At 41.6% G+C, this 17,205-nt stretch overlaps 1 protein-coding gene across 2 annotated transcripts; it reads left to right on the top strand.

Moving 5' to 3' along the window:
- The first annotated feature begins 1,501 nt into the window (after positions 1 to 1,501).
- Positions 1,502 to 16,919, top strand: ZNF212 (zinc finger protein 212). Of its 2 annotated transcripts, none has more exons than XM_074193444.1 (5): positions 1,502 to 1,620; positions 6,999 to 7,388; positions 7,536 to 7,662; positions 10,097 to 10,201; positions 13,771 to 16,919. In XM_074193444.1, the coding sequence occupies exons 1-5, from the start codon at positions 1,597 to 1,599 to the stop codon at positions 14,652 to 14,654; spliced, it is 1,530 nt and encodes a 509-aa protein (XP_074049545.1). In that variant the 5' UTR covers positions 1,502 to 1,596; the 3' UTR covers positions 14,655 to 16,919. The 2 variants fall into 2 exon arrangements, with proteins under 2 accessions (XP_074049545.1, XP_074049544.1); XM_074193443.1 differs by having other exon boundaries at positions 1,504 to 1,620; positions 13,768 to 16,917.
- Positions 16,920 to 17,205: the final 286 nt, after the last annotated feature.

Below are 17,205 nucleotides of genomic sequence, written 5' to 3'. Positions count from 1 at the left end.
TCTCCCCTCTTCCCTCATTACAATCCCCAAAGTCATCCCACCAAAAATTTTTTTTGAAAAGAGGGGGAAAAAAATCACAAAAATGCAACTTGAGACATACATTTGGAAGGCTAGAATAATAATAACTAACATATTATGCAATGATTAGTCAAGATTCCAGAAGGCCTTTGATGAAGATAGATTGGGAGATAGAAAGGTCATGGATTTTCATGCAGAATGAAAATGTACATTTGGGCACACTAATATGAAAATTTGCCTTGATCGATTATGCATCTGTTACAAGGGTTTTTTTTTTTCAGTGAAGCGATGAAGGAGGCAAAAAGGGAGGGATAAATGCCTGACAATTGAAAAATAAACCAAAAAAGAGACGGGGAAGAACATGGATTTAAAATATTGTTCTTTTCATTTGTATTCACAAAACTACCTTGCAAAACCTTAATTCTAACTGGTTTCACTGCCTCTCCTCCAACTTTCCTATTGTGACCAGATCAGTCTTCTTTGGCTAAAGATGTGGCTATTTGACTCTTCTTTTCACTCCATCTCCTGGTGACCTGGTGACTCTCCAAAATCCCTTCCAGCTCTAAATCTGTGATCAGTCACTCTAGAGTACCCACTTTCTTGTCTTTTTTCCCCGCCAAAGTGCAATTATTTTTCAAAAATCAAATATAAATTTATTTAATTAATTTAAATTAATTAAAAAAAACACAAGCCAGTCCTGAGCATCCTTACAGTTTCCTGCCACACTGTACCTGGGCTCCCATCATTCTCTCTCTATGGGATACCCTCCCTCCCATCCAACTGGCAGACATTCTACAACTCCTTCCTTGACTTGGCAAAAGATATTTCTTTTCTCTAGCCTCATCCAGCATTCTAAATAAACGATAAATTAAATTCTAAATGAGTATTCTCACTTTATGGCTCCCTGATCCTTATTTTCTACAATAGATGCATAGTTATGGATTGCCACATCACAGTAAGATTGCAGAGACTGCACTAAAACCTTTGAGACATTCCCTCCCTTGATGGATGATACACTTAGGAAGGGCCCGAGATTTAATTATTTTGTTTGATCGTTTTATCTGTCTTTAAAATGATCTTCTTGGGGTGGCTGGGTGGCACAGAGTTCAAATGTGGCCTCAGACACTTAAATGACCTAGCTGTGTGGCCTCGGGCAAGCCACTGAACCCCATGGCCTGGCAAACAATCCTAAAAAACGATAAAAAAAATAATAGAATGAAATGATCTTTTTCTCTCCCCATGAACAGTGTCCGCGGATGAACGCGGGGCCCCCGAGGCGGCCGGAGGCGGGGCGGCAAAGCCGGCCTGGGCGGTGGCCCGGGCCGCGCACGCGCCGGCCGCCCCGGCTGCGAGTCGTCCTCCCGGCCGGCGGGCGGCGCTGCGCCGCAGGCGGGCGGGGCGGCGGCGCTGGGGGCGGCTCTTGGCGGGCGCGGCGGCCGCGGCTCCCAGCATGCAGTTCGGGTCAACACGGCGGTGGCGGCGGCGGCGGCGGCGGCGGCGGTTGCGGCGGTTGCCGCTGCTGTGGGGGCCGGGCGCACGGACGGCCATTTGGGGCGGCGGCGGCGGCGGCGGGCAGCCATGGCCGAGGCGGCTCCGCACCCGGTGAGCGTCTCCGCGGGCCGCGGGAGCCCTGGGAGGGGGGGACGGAGGCGGGCCCGGCGGCGCCGAGGCCCGGCCTGAGGCGCCGGCCGCCCCGCGGGGACTGGCTCGGCCCGGGGCGAGGCGCCTCCGTGACCGGGCGGGGAAACGGAGGCCGAGGCGGGGAGGGGGGCCTCCAAAGTCCGGCCGGGGCCCCCGAAGCGAGCGCCTGCCGTCTTGTTCCTGGAGGGTCAGGAGCCGCGCAGCCTTCGAACCCAGGGCCGCGGGCATCTTTCCCCCGGGCCCCGGGGGAGCGGCCCTGACTGCCCCCCCCCCGCCCCCCGCCTTGGGCCCCGGCCCTTTGTCCCCCCAACTGCCCCCCCCAGTCAGAGCGTTCGGAACATTCTAGAAGCGCAGCCCCAACGGTCTCTGCGCGCTGGACTCCCCGGGACCTCGTGGCCGGGCGGTTTGGCCGGTGAGGGAACGGAGGACCCCGGGGGCACAGCCGGTGAGGGGCACAGCCGGTGAGGGGCACAGGCCGGGCTGGGAGTCGGGAAGATGAGCCTTCCTGCCGGGCTCCGCCGCCCAGCTGCTCCCATCTTACAGACTGGAAAACCGAGGAGACTGGGGTTACAACATTGGCTCTAACTCACTAGGCACGGTTTTATTTTACTTTACTTTACTTTATTTTACCTTATTTTGCTGTACTTTACTTTATTTTACTTTACTTTACTTTGTTTTATTTTACTTTATTTTATTTTATTAGGTTTTTTTTTTTTTGCAAGGCTAATGGGATTAAGTGGCTCGCCCAAGGCCACACAGCTGGGGAATTATTAAGTGTCTGAGGTCGGATTTGAACTCAGGTCCACCTGACTCCAGGGCCTGTGCTCCGTCCACTGCGCCACCTAGCCGCCCGAAGATTTCCTGATTTCTTGGTGCAACAATAGGGACTAAAAATAGGGACTGATCCTTTTGAAAGTTGGGAATTAGTGCTGCTTGTTTAAAAATTTGAATCCTCTTTCGCTTGTGCAGTACTAAACTACATGGTTTATGGGAGGCTTGGTAATTCAGTTTTATACTTGTTAAATATGAAGTAATTGGTGAGATTGGTAGTGATCTTTTGAATGAACTCTAGAGAGAGATTGAGGCCTGAAAAGCATACTAACTTAAATTTGGCTGAGGATTTACTTCTCCTTTGTAGAGAAGAGGATTGAGGATACTTTGGGAGGAGTAGAAAGAGGGCAGGTCTGTGATTATACTCAAAAGGGATTAAAGAACCCTAAGAGTATTTCCAAAGAAATCAAGGAGGGGCAGCTAGGTGGCAGTGGACTGAACACTGGCCCTGGAGTCAGGAGTACCTGAGTTCAAATGCAGCCTCAGACACTTAATTATCTAGCTGTTGGCCTTGGGCAATCCACTTAATCCCATTTGCCTTGCAAAAAAAACCAATCAGGTTTGTTGAGGCTGGTGGTGCAGTGGATAGTGTACCAGCCCTGGAGTCAGGAGTACCTGGGTTCAAATCCGACCTCAGACACATAAAAATTATCTAGCTGTGTAACCTTGGGCAAGCCACTTAACCCCATTGCCTTGTAAAAACTAAAAACAAAACAAAACAAAGCAATCAAAGATTATCTAAAGGAAGGAATGCATTTGATGATTAAAAACACTTCTGAGGGGTCACTAGGTGGTGCAATGAATGGCTAGAGCACTGGCCCTGGAGTCTGGAGTACCCGGAGTTCAAATTTGGTCTCAGACACTTACTAATTACCTAGCTGTGTGGCCTTGGGCGAGCCACTTAACCCCATTTGCCTTGCAAAACCTAAAAAAACCCCCAAAAAAGCAAAAACTGCTGAGATCTTGGAGGAAGCAATTTCTGTAGAGTGGTGGACATAGAAACCATATCTTAAAGAGACCAAGGGGTTGGTGGTTCCAAAAGAAAGTGAGAAAAATTTAGCAGTGAAGGAGGGTAACAAGTATTTTGTGCCTATAATGTGCTTAGCACTGGCTAAATGCTACACAGATATTATCTCTCTCAGTCCTTGTAGCACAATCATTAACCACATTTTGTGACTTGCCTAAGGTCACACCTAGTAAGAATCTGAGGCCAGATACCAACTCTGATCTTCTGACTTCAGCCTCAGGACTTGCCCCCTCTAAGAAGAAAAGATTGCAGCTTAAAAGAATATTAAGTTAAAGGAAAGAGGATTTTTTTAACAGGGGATAGCAGCTTGTTTTTAGAACAAAAAGAAGTCAACACAGGTAGAAATTGATACGTAAGAGTAGGAAGGGTTGATTGGAGCAATCACAATAGAGACAGAATGGAAGAACGATGCAGACAAAAGAACTCTGCTTAACATAGAGGGATGGCCTTATTTGGTCATCTCTTCTTTCTCCCTATAAACTTAGTAGGGGAGGGATCCTGCAATGCTTTTTTTTGGGGGCTTATATTTGGGATTCAGCAACAGACGTTTTAATAATTATGAGCAAAACAATGAGCTAGACATTAGAAATGCAAACTTGCACCAGATGTTTATGAGCAGCTAGGTGTCACAGTGAATGGAATGCTTAGTGTCAAGTCCTCAAGACCTGAGTTCAGATCTGGCCTAGCACTAGCTAGCCTCAGGATGCTGAGCAAATCCCTTAACCTTGGCTAAAATGGGGATGAGAAGATCATCTGGTCCAGGACTGTTTTGAAGAGCAAATGAGGGAGCATGTGTAAAGTGCTTGGCACAGAACCTGGAACAGAGTAGGTGCTTAATACATGTTCCTTCCCTTTCCCCACTAGGACAGAAATGTCTGATGCAGTATGAAACAGATATCCCTCCCTATTTATATACCCTTTAGCGATGTGTGTGTGTGTGTGCACACACGTGCGCACACGCCTGCGTGCATGCATGGTCTTCTGCAAAAAAGAAGAGAGATGTATTTCCTCATACTTTTTCTTCCAGGGCCAACTTTTTTTTTATCATAATTAAAGTTTTCAGGTTTTTTAAAGTTTCTTTTTACATTATTGTAGTCATTGTTTAAATCTTTCCAGGCTTCTTTGAATTTTTCATATTCAGCGTTTTGTGTGGCGTAGTATTATTGTATTATATTAATATACCTCTGTTAGTTATTTTCTAATTTATGAGCATCTACTTATTTCAGTTCTTTGCTACCACAAAAAGCGCTGCCATGAATATGTGGGTGAAGCTGGGATCTTAACTTTTCTTTGACATCCATTGCATATTGCTGTGGGTTTTTAACTTAATTTCAATTTACTTTCCAGAATGTTTGAACTAATACATATATTAATATACCTTTATTTCAAAGTTACTTCCGCAGGGGGCAGCTAGGTGGCATAGTGGATAGAGCACCAGCCCTGGAGTCAGGAGTAGCTGAGTTCAAATCCCACCTCAGACACTTAATAATTACCTAGCTGTGTGGCCTTGGGCAAGCCACTTAACCCCATTTGCCTCACAAGAAAAACAAAAACAAGGTTACTTCTGCAGTGACTATTTCCATCTTTTGTTTTGGTTGCTGGTTTTCTGGCTATGAGGTGAAACTTCCCGGTTGTTGTAATTTTCATTTCTCTGAATATCAGTGACTTGGAGCAGTTTTTCATAGTTAATAGTTCTCAGGTCTTTGGAACCAGTTTTTTTTTTAGTAGCCATTACTTTGTATTTTGTGTTGTGTTTTCTAAAGTGAAGGAGGCCTTGTCTGATGGTTTCATTTCAAAACACTGGAGAGTGTTATTGCTTATTATATTAGGGGAGAAAAATCAGTGGTGGATAGGGAGCTTCTAAATAACAAATTCAATGAAAGCATAAGATCTATACATTTGGGAAACTGGTGACCTCAAATATAGATACTGTTTAGAAATTGAATTTGTCCTTGAATTTGTCCAAAGGATCCATGAAGTAGTCTCAACAAGATTTGAAAATTTGTATCTGTTTCTTTTCATCTTCTTTTCCTGTTTTCTTCTATTTACTGTCACTTATTTAGCATTTACCATGTGATCATGGGCCTTGCTTTATAAATCTAAAATACAGGCAAAACCGATGTGTGTGTGTGTGTGTGTGTGTGTGTAAGTCTCTTGTATATGTGTATTTTTTTTCTCCTTTGACCATTTTTGAACATTTGAAGAACTGGCAGTTTTTTGCCAGCAGCTTATAGGATAGACTGATAGGCCAGATAGCCAAGTTTACTCAGTTAGTTTAGGGTACATTGCTAAGGAGGCCAGGCATTTTAGTCTTGAAACTTTCTACCTGGGTCGGTTGATTTCAGCCCGTTTTGAACAGCTCCAGACTGTATTTTTTTTTTAATTTTAAGGGAGTGGGTTAAATGACTTGCCCAAGGCCACACAGCTAGGTAATTATAAAGTGTCTGAGGCCGGATTTGAACTCATGTACTCCTGACTCCAGGGCTGGTGCTCTATCCACTGCGCCACCTAGCTGCCCTCAGACTGTATCTTTGACCCCAGGCAACTGATTGATAAATCTATGCTATTGGTCTGCCACTGGGTAGTCTGCCTTTCCAGCACTGCCAAGGTCCCAGTCAGTTTAAGGTTCTTATCAAGGGTGAAAAAATAGATAGGACATAGTAACAGGAAAAGTGGGAAAAGAATGTTATGTGTTTCTAGGGATGCAAAACAAGAAAAGTGATGGGAGCAATAGGGCAGGATATGCTAGGGTGGCCAAGCAAAACTTAAGTTGTGCTTGGGTTGTCAGCTTTTATGTAGACTCATCATATTTTGGCGTTGGAATAGACCTTTAAAAAATGTAGTCCTAGTATCCTTTTCCTCTCCCCCCCCAATTAGATTTTCCTCTATTTTTTCTTTTGACCATTGCACCCCAAATTCTTAGTCCTGGCACATCATAAATGCTTACAAACTTGTGATTTTATTTTACAAATGAGGAAACAATTATCCATGCAGCTAGTCTCAGATCAGGAACTAGAAACTAGCTCTCTTGACTCCTAATTGTGTTCTTTCCAATAGACTGACACCTAGAACAGAAATAAGCATTTGGTAACCAATAGCTGGTTCTTCTGGGGGGGGGATCTTGGCTGTTGGGTCTTCCCTGGAGGTGGTGGTATTGGTTGGAGGATTATTTGTGGATTTCATTTATTTGGATTATCAGTATTACTACTAACCCCACTTTCTCTCCCTTCTCCCTCAAAAGAAATACAATCTCAGAAAGTCATACTTCGTTAGGCTTCTTTTGAGTTTTACCTTCCACTTGTAGGATGATGCTAAATGTCAGCAAGCTCAGTGAAATCTGGGTGGTGCTTTTATTTTTTTAACCAGGAAAATACCCCATATTCTAACCTAGACATTGTTAACACCTTTGAAGCATGGTAGTTCCTTTCATGTTGCTGTATGTTTTAACTGTCATTGTCTAATTCTGTCTTTCATTCCTCAGAATAAAGGAAAACGACGGTCTACACCTGTAAGTTCCTCTTCACTGCCACCTCCAGCCTCAGAGAAAGATTCCTACCTACAGAGTACAGAGATCTCCCTCTGGACTGTGGTGGCAGCCATTCAGGCAGTGGAGAAGAAAGTGGAATCCCAGGCTGTCCGTTTACAGACCCTGGAGGGGAGGACAGGGACAGCAGAGAAGAAACTGGCTGATTATGAGAAGACAGCAGTAGAGTTTGGGAACCAGTTGGAGGGCAAATGGGCTGTGTTGGGTACCCTGGTACAGGAGTATGGGTTGCTCCAGAGGAGGCTAGAAAATATGGAGAACCTACTCAGAAACAGGAACTTCTGGATCCTTCGGCTTCCCCCAGGCAGCAAGAGCGAGGTTCCCAAGGTAATTTCTAGATCTGGAGTTGAGGGTTAGAAGGAGATGCTTGATTTTGTGTAGTATATTCTTTGGTTTCTGATTCCCTGCTATTTTCTTGAATGGTCAAGCTGTGCCAACATGACATGTGTGTGTGTGTGACCTTTGTGGTTTCAGGTGCCTGGGACTTTTGAAAATGATGGAGTCTATTTCTCAGAGCAAGAATGGGAGAACCTGGATGATTGGCAAAAAGAGCTTTTCAGGAGTGTGATGAAGAGCAATTTTGAGACCCTTGTCTCTCTGGGTAAGGGAGCCTCGCTTTTTAGAATTGTTTTGGTTATTCTGGATTCTGGGATTGGAACATTTATTGAACTAGGCCCAAGTTGTTAATAAATTGTATTTGGGAACCCTTATGATAATAGGAATCTCCCTTTCCTCATTTTCAAAGATATTTAAAAGTCCCTCTGGCAATTATTATCTTTCATCACCTTGGGTAGATCTTGAGTTTCCTTGTTAAGAAGAAAAGAATGATCAAATGGAAAAGGTACTGGATCAGGAGTCAGGAAAATTGAATTTAATTACTCTCAGTAATTTGGGCAAGTCATTTTTCTTCTTTCCTTATCTGTCATAATGGTTGATAATCATTCTTGGCTCCCTGGTTTTTATTGTGATAAAATGAGAAGAAAGGTGTAGTGATGTTTTTGGAGAATAGTGTTGTGAATAATAGAGTACTATTGCTTTTAAAATACTACTTACAACGCTATATAGATTTAGAGTTGAAAATGATCTTATGAGCAGAACCAGAAAAATACTACACCCTAACTTAGGGGGTGATGTTCAACCTTGATGGACTTGCTTGTTCCATTAGTGCAAGAACCAGGGACAATTTTGGGCTGTCTGCAATGGAGAATACCATCTGTATCCAGGTAAAGAGCTGTGGAGTTTGAACAGATTTCAAGGACTATTCCCTTTAATTTAGAAAAAAAAAGCCAGCCAGATATCTTAATAGTCTGATCTTGTTATCTCTTACACTTTTTGTTTCATCACACTCAGTTTGGATCAATGTACAACATGACAACAAAATAAAAGACTGACAGATTGCTTTCCATGGGGGTAGGGGTGAGGTGGGGAGAGAAGTAAGATTGGAAGAAAAATTGTAAAACTCAAAACTCAAATACAATCTTTAAAAATAAAAAAAAATGATCTTAGAGATCATAAATCCAATCTTCAGGGTAATGGAATCACTTATTTGTACTTTTTTCTTAAAAAACTTGCTCTTAGAGTGAATTTGTGTTCCCTTCCTAGTATACACCGAGTAGAGGAAAATGAGTCAGAAGGTTGTAGAGTATGGCAAAGGGTAAACCAGCTTACCTTGACTTGAACAATTTATAGTTGTATTTTAAAACTATTTGTTGTTAATGTTCCATCTAGTACCTCCCTCACAGATTCCTTTTTGGAGAATTTTTCTGTGAAGCTATTGATTCTGTTCTCTACTCTAGGTCGACAAGGCCTTACATCATAATTAAATTGCTCGTGAAAACCATGTCTACATGTATTTATTTGCTTGTTTTTTTGTTCATTCATTTTTAAATTTGTTCACTTATTGATTTGTTTGTTTATTCATTCATTCATTCGTTTATTTATTTTCAAGGCAATGTGGTTAAGTGGTTTGCCCAAGGCCACACAGCTAGGTAATTATTAAGTGTCTGAGATCTGGATTTAAACCCAGGTACTCCTGACTCCAGGGCCTGTGCTTTATCCACGGTGCCACCTAGCCACCCCTATCTCCATATCTTTATAAAGTGAAAGAGGTAAAATTATTTTCCTGGGAACATTAAACCTTTAAGTATTAAGAGTCAGCAATCAAAATTAGGTCTTTTGATTTCAAGTCTTTTTTATTATACATCTTTGTTTTTGCTATAGTGCATGGATCTCTCTTTTGTATTAAATCAGTTACTCTTGTATAATAATTATAGCTATAAACTTCTTGAGAAAAGTCTAAGTCATTCTGTATCTTTGTATCCCCAGCAATAGTGCTTTAGTACTCATTCAATAAACAGACATCCTTGTTTCACCCCGATCTTATTGGGATTGCTTCTAGCTTATATCCCCATTACATATCATGCTTGTGGATGGTTTTAGATAAATGCTGTTTGATCATTTTAAGGAACATTCCATTTATTCCTATTCTGTCTAGTAGAAATGGGTGCTTTTTCAGCATCTATTGAGATAATCTCATGATTTCTGTTAGATTTGTTAATATGTGGTCAATTATGTTTTCCTAAACTTTGTCTTTTAAAATATCAAAGATTTTTGGGAAATAAAAATGCACAAAATAGAAACACTTGATTATTAACCACGTGGGCAAAATAAGTTTCATCTATCATCTGTAAAATGGACTGGAGAAAAGAATCACAAACCATCCCAGTCCCTTTGCCAAGAAAATCCCCAAAGGGATTATGAAGAATCGGACATAGCTGAAAACTAAACAACAAAAATAACATAATCTATGGATTTAAGTTTTATGTTATTTTTCCAATTATATGCAATGGTAATTTTTTAGCGTTCATTTATTTGAAAATTTATGCATTCCATAATCTGAGTTTACAAAGTGATTTAGGCAGCCAGGAAGGGAGGAAAATAGTAATAGTTCTCCTAAGGCCAAACATTGGGGATTTTGGTCATCAATCAGTAAGCATATGCTCAGTGTTTCTTTTTTTTTCCTTCCTTGTTCTCAGACTGTGCTATTTCCAACCCTGAGATCCTGGCCAACCAGGAAGAAGGATCTGGTACAGAGGAACTGGGGGAATTGGCTGGGGAGAGCCCTGTTGATCTGTACCCAGGTGAGTGGCTCCAGGAGACTTTCTACTGCAACTTAGAGTAGTTGTTTCCACTGAAGGACCTTACTCTCCTGCTTTCCTCTGGAACCCATCTTTGACTACTTTGGGACAGATTGTAGATGAGGTCTTTCCTTACATTATTAATAAATGTTAGTTAGCATTATAATTATACTTTTATTCAAAGGATCCTGGACAATGCTGGTCTTAAAAGTAAAAGACTCAGTTAGAAAATGGATAGATTCTGATGTGTTCCAGATCACTAATTCTTTAACAGATGACATTATTTGTAGTTAAAAAGGGAACTGCCAAGACTGAATCAGTGCTGTTTCCAATATCTGACTTGGGTTCAGTCAGTGGTCAGTAGGCATTTTATGAAGCACTTAACCTGGGACAGTCCCTGTGCTAAGGACTGGAGTTACAAAGAAAGGCAACACAGGAGCTCACAGCTTAATGGGGGAGCTAACATTGAAACAACTATGTACATATGGGCAGGTCATCTCAGAGAAAGCACCATATTTATTTTATTGCTTTAATAATATTTCCCCCCAATTACATATAAAGACAATTTTATAACATTCATTTCTTTTAAATTTTGAGTTTCAAAATTTTTTTCAGCTACACTTCTCAATCACTTCCCTCTTTGTGATAGTAAGCACTTTGATATAAATTGTTCTTGTTAAATCATGCAAAACATTGCCATATTTATATTGTGAAAGAAGAGACCCAAAGAGATGACAACAAAGGGTACAAAGCCCACATGATTGTCTTCATGGATGCTCTACTTGACTTTGATTTATGCCTTCCTTCATTAGCACTCAAGCAGTTCTCTTTTAAGGAAAGATTAGGGGGCGGCTAGGTGGCACAGTGGATAAAGCACCAGTCCTGGAGTCAGGAGTACCTGGGTTCAAATCCGGTCTCAGACACTTAATAATTACCTAGCTGTGTGGCCTTGGGCAAGCCACTTAACCCCATCTGCCTTGCAAAAACCTAAAAAAAGAAAAAAAAAGGAAAGATTAAGGGCAGATCCTTTAATTCTCTCACACAAAATGAGACCCAAGTTGATCAAATCATAAATTTCTGTTGCAGAGCCATTTTACCTAACCTATCCTCCACTAGCCAAAATGCCTTTTATTGGGCCATTCAGTAAATACTTGTAAGACTTAATCTCTGGCTGTTTTTCCCCAGTCTTTCTGTGACTCTCACCTTCTCACATTTTTCATGCACCTTTGTGAGTGCTGTAGCAGCAGAAGCCACAAAGATACTCATGAATACTCTGATTCCTACCAATGAGGTGGGAGAGGAGGGAAAATTTTGAAATCAGCATCTAGTTCCAACCCCTTGTTTTTCAAAAGAAAACTGAGGTTCAGCCAGGATAAGTGACTTGCAGGTCACATGATGGCAGCCCTGGTTTGAAAGCATTTCCTTGAACTCTGATATGACTTGCTTTTCATTATTCATACCCAATACTTTAGCTAGAAAGAGAACTGCAGCATATGCTTTTTTTTTTTTTTTAAGGTTTTTGCAAGGCAGATGGGGTTAAGTGGCTTGCCCAAGGCCACACAGCTAGGTAATATTAAGTGTCTGAGGCCGGATTTGTACTCAGATACTCCTGACTCCAGGGCCGGTGCTCTATCCACTGTGCCACCTAGCCGCCCCCAGCATATGCTTTCAAACAAGATTTGTATTATGGATGTTTCTCCTTTTGGGGGGGGAATGTGTTGGGTCTTCATTCCCAAACAAATAATTCTTGTAAAATCCAGGCAATTTGTGATATACTCCAGTGACAATATCACATCTGTCTCTGCTTTTATTTACTCTCTCTGAGTTTCCTCACATACCTTCTAAATAGATGGTATTGTTGCTCTACCCCCTTTTAAATATTCTTTTTCTTTTGTATAAGGTCCTAACAGCCATATTCAAGCTATATCCCACAAATCTTATGAAGAGAGTGAGACCCAAACTTTCAATACTGTAGGCACCAGAGCTGTGTATTACCCTTCCTCTTCTCATGTTCATTTGGCCTCTCTGCCTATATATCATTCATTCTCACTACATTTTTTTTTTTTTTTTTTATCACAATGACCAGTCTGGCTTGAGAAAAAAGTAACAATAACCCTTACTGTTGATTCATTTAAATAAGCAGAAGTCCTGAAACCAAAAGTCAGAACTTTTTCTCACACCCCATCAGTAAAAAAATTTTATTCCTGCATCCCCAAAACATATGTATTTACTTAATTTAAGTTAAATATACGTACAATTTTACTGATAATTATGTAAATATATAAAACTTAAAAAATAGAAATTAAGAAATGAGATAAACATGAAATAAGAGAACCAACCACTAGAGTTTCTTAAGGTGCACAGCAGATGATATGATCAGACTTAAGCTTTAGGAAAATCACTTTTTCATAAGTCTGTGTGAAGGTTGGGTTAGAGTGAAAAAAGACATGAGGCAGGGAAACTAGTTAGAAATTTATTACTGGTGATGAGACCTTGAACTAGGGTGATTGCTATCTGAAAGGAGAGAAGATATAAATAAAGTTTTCACTTTATATAAGTGGAATCTTCCACAAAGTGATTTTTACATAATGCAAATGTGTCCATTCCTGTGGGGAAGGGAGGGAGGGAGGGTGGGTGGGTGGGTGAGTGAGTGAGTGAGTGAGTGAGTGATAGGAAGGAGGGCTTGACAACACCATTCAAAGCCACATGGGGACTGGGCCCAGGTAATTGAGAACAGGAGGATGAATATGCAGAGGGTGAATGGGGGAAGCCAACAGGGATATAGACAGGGGAAGATACATGATACTTGTGGGGAGGGGTTCAGGGACAGACATAGTTACCCATCAGAGGACTGCTGGAAGACAGTTGTAGGAGATATGAGTGTGGTTAGAATGGGGCAGAGGTCTCAAGCTAAGCCTCCAATCTAGGACAGTGGCAGAGCTGTCTTTTCCTGTGTTCTTTCTGCTTTCACTTGGAGGTTTTTGGTTTTAGTTTGGTTTTTGGTTTGGTAATGGGAGGGGAAAGTATGGAGTGAAGAACTTAGGGGCAGAAATGGAGAAAAAAATACAGTAACTTTAACAGGTTGCTTCAGGTTGTTGCCCTATTTCTTGTAGTTGAAGGATGACACACCTAATTCTCCTCTAAACCCTGAAATGCCTTATTGTTCTAATACGCTAGAAAAGATGGTAGAAAAGTATTTTCACGTTTCCCTTCTCAACACTATGGAATAAAAGGAGCTTGAAGAAGAGGTGAAAGTTGAAGGAACATTCAAATAAGGCAGGAAGAAAGTTTTAAAACAAGATATTTTAGAGTAATCCTAAAAGATATAAATAGGATGACAGAAAAACCAAAAGTCAGACAAATATATATAATGGCTTTAGTGGTTTTAAGTGCTAAGACTAGTTTTCTCTTGATTTGCTGTAGATAAAATGTTACATTCCTAAATCATTTGCTGTTTTGATAACTTCTAAGGAGCTCTTTAAAGGCAAAGTTTTAAGATTTTTTTTTGTCTAGTCAAATGGTGTTAGATTCTATTTCAATTTTTTTGTTTTTCCTCTTTTCCCCTACAGCAGATGGAGTTGTGATCAAACAGGAGATGAAGTACCATCAAGAAAGTCATGAAGACTTTCCTGGAGAGTTTTCTGGTAGTGTTGAACAGCATACTTTGCTAATTCCTGAGCAGGCTGCAACTTGGGATGGTCAGGACCACTCCATCCTTTTGGAGACTGACCCAGAAGTTGCTAAACTGCAAGAAGCTATTCAGTGTGACCAAGACCGAAGTGATGCCAAAACCTTGGGCTTTCATCGAAAGCGGAAATCTAGTGGGCAAGCCCGATCAGGTCAGGAGTGTAGACAGGGCATGAGGTTGAAAAGGAGTCTGGCTCACCCTCGGAGCCCTCCAGCCACTGGTGCATATGAGTGCTCTGAGTGTGATGTCAGTTTCCGATACAAGCAGCAGCTGGCTGCTCATATGAGGACCCACCCTGGTTGGGGGTCCTTTGGGGATCCAGAGCCTGAGGAGAATCTACGGCCCAGGCCCCAACTCAAACCTCAGTCCAAGAAGGTGAAGCCGCACCGGTGTGAGGAGTGTTTGAGAAGTTTCAGTTGTAAGGCAAGCCTTGTGACCCACCAGCGATATCACCTGAAGGAAGGCTCAAGTGTGGGCCAGCGAGTCCAAGAGAGGTTCTCACCCAACAGTCTAGTAGCACTACCAGGCCACATCCCTTGGAGGAAGAGCCGCAGTTCACTTATCTGTGGATACTGTGGCAAGAATTTTAGCCATCCTTCTGACCTGGTGCGGCATCAGCGCATCCACACAGGTGAACGGCCCTACAGCTGTGCACAGTGTGAGAAGAGTTTTGTCCAGAAGCAGCACCTATTACAGCACCAGAAGATCCACCAGAGAGAACGTGGTGGGTTGGCCCTGGAACCTGGAGGGAATAATAGATTGCTCTAAGGATGCCGGTCCCTCATTTATCCTTGGGGCAGGGGGGGGCCGGCATAAGCCCCCTGTGAAAGTCACTGTGCAAGGGTGAGGCAGCTCTCAACTAGATCCTGCTTTAGGGCAAGGTGAGCTCAGCCACCCCTTTACTGTCCTCTCTCCTTTCTCAGAACAAGCACTAGACTGAGCCCAAACTCTTCCCTGAAAACCATGCTGAGATGGGGTAGGTAGCCTGAGAGACAGGCTTCCTTATCCTTCTTTCCACCTGCTGATGAGTCAGCCAGTCTTTGGAATCCTTTGTGCCTCTGTTTTTCACACTACCCCAGGGCTTGTGAGTTGGAATTTGGTCTTCACAAGAATCCTAGAATGAAAATTCTCAGATGTCCCCTTCTACCCCTCCAGGTGATCAGTGATTACCTTCAAGGCTTGTTGGGATGTTTTGTAACTGCCTCTGGGGGGAGCAGGGCCAGAGGTATTAGTTCTGTGGCAGGAAGTTGGGAAGCACAATACTGCATTTCTTTTGAAAAAAAGTTATATTTGGTGTTAACATGTAGAAGGATTAACTTAAATGAGCCACTTTGCTTTCTCTGTTGATATCTGTTTTGAACTCAGTTTGAAATTTTTTTCATTTAATTTTTAAAACCAAGTTTTTTGACAGTTGGATTTTTTATTTTTAATTCTAAAAGAAGTGGTTGTTCCTAACAATGGAACTGGGCCCACCCTCTAGGAGGGAATAAAGGTTATGAGATTTCTTTAGTGTTGCTTTCACTGTGACAAATCAGGAAGCAGTGGATATGTTTCTGATGTCCCTCTGACTAGCTCATAAGTAGGAATGGCTTTGTCTATAAAGGATCAAGAGGAAGAGATAAAAAGATAAACATCCTGAAACTCCTGCAGAGACTGTGACAGCATACTTCACTGGAATAAATGTAGAGTCTAGTTCCAGAGCTTTACTTGTAAGGAACTGGGTCTATTTCTTCTATGACCTTCTGTATGTATGTGTTTATGACCTTAGTTGCTCCATGAGCATCTGTGGCTTTGGTTTATTAGGGTTTTTCAGGTTTCAGAATTGGCTGTGGGTCCTAGTTTCAGAGGGTCAGTGAAAGTAAGTATTCAGTTCCTCGCCTCGGAAGCTGCTGCCAAATGCTCATTACTATTACTGATGTCTCTGATGGGAAAAGAGGGAGAAGGTTCCTGGGACAGACAGGAATTCCTTATTGTGCTCTGCATAGAATAAAATTGTTAACTAGCAAAAAGCCCTTATCTGTTCTTTTCCTACTGTCAAAAATAGCTTTCCTAGTTTTGGGGAGCTGATGTGAGATAGGCAGCCTTACTTGGGGTGTCACAAGGAAACCGTCCCAGAAGCTTGGACTTAAGACTCTGGAGTCAGTAACTTTGATTGCATTTAAATCCATGTCATCTATATGACTCAGGTTTGTTCTGCCATGGAACTAAACTTCCTAATGTTTGTGAGAACATTCAGTGTCTTCTCAGCTTTATGTCCTTTCCCTAAACATCTCCCTTTTAGTCCAATACCCTTTTAGTCCTCCCAGGATTGGATTCATCTTAGTTTTTGAACATTTGTTTTATAAATAAAAGTGATAGCACTTCCTCTGAACTATCACTTGGACAAAGGAAACAATATTTGGTAAGTTTGGTGATAACTAGTATACCCTTAAGGGTTCTTAGTCCAACTTCACCTTGATAGTACCATTGTAATTAAAATGAATAAAATCTGCCTGGTGAGATCACCACAGTTTAGTCAGTTTTGTAGTGTTAAAATTTTTAACTTGAGAAAGACAGTGATAGGTTGATGAATGCTTACCACATTCACAGGAGATGACTTATAAAAATTGATTAAATTGTAGTGGGAGATATCTCAGGCCTGAGAACCGTATCTGGACAACCTAGGAAATTAAATGAACATTCAGAAAATTTATTATGCATAATGCTCTGAAGCAAAGGAAATTTAATGTTCCCCAGGGATACTCTGATTATCTAAGCCATGTACCAGGGCAAAGATACCACATTTGGGATCTTCTCTTTGAGCTGCTTAATAGGTTCCGTCAGGGTGGTTCTAGATGGCTTTAAGGACAGACTAGCTGAACATGGCATTGCATGTTTAACTTCATTTTTAAAACTTTGTAGAAATCCAATGGGAAAGCATTTAAAAAGAGAGATGCAGCAAGAGCAATTTTTAAATACCTCCCCCTCCAAAAAAAATTACTCAAATAATGAGATCTTAAGTTCTCAGACATCGAACAAAATATTTTCTTTATTGAATCTTGAAAATTTTGTACAAATGTTTTTTACATTAATAAAATATTCTTGTTTAAGAGTAAATGAATGGGTGGCTAGGTGGTGTAGTGGATAGAGCGCCGGCCTTGGAGTCAGGAGTACCTGAATTCAAATCCGGCCTCAGACACTTAATAATTACCTAGCCCTGTGGCCTTGGACAAGCCACTTAACCCCATTGCCTTGCAAAAACTTAAAAAAAAAAGTAAACGAAATAACCCCCCATAAATATAAACTTAATTGAGTGATAAAGGGGAGAGAAAAAAATTAA

Source organism: Macrotis lagotis, chromosome 7 (genome assembly GCF_037893015.1).
Source record: "Macrotis lagotis isolate mMagLag1 chromosome 7, bilby.v1.9.chrom.fasta, whole genome shotgun sequence".
Taxonomy (NCBI): Eukaryota; Metazoa; Chordata; class Mammalia; order Peramelemorphia; family Peramelidae; genus Macrotis; species Macrotis lagotis.
Note: the sequence above shows the minus strand (reverse complement) of the source record. Positions and strands in the feature narration are given on the sequence as shown.

Excerpts from the sequence above, each read along its gene's own strand:
- ZNF212 (XM_074193443.1), top strand. The coding sequence starts at position 1,597 with ATGGCCGAGGCGGCTCCGCACCCG. Across the intron at positions 7,663-10,096 it reads TGAGACCCTTGTCTCTCTGG|ACTGTGCTATTTCCAACCCT; the intron begins GTAAGGGAGCCT and ends CCTTGTTCTCAG. Across the intron at positions 10,202-13,767 it reads CCCTGTTGATCTGTACCCAG|CAGATGGAGTTGTGATCAAA; the intron begins GTGAGTGGCTCC and ends TTTCCCCTACAG.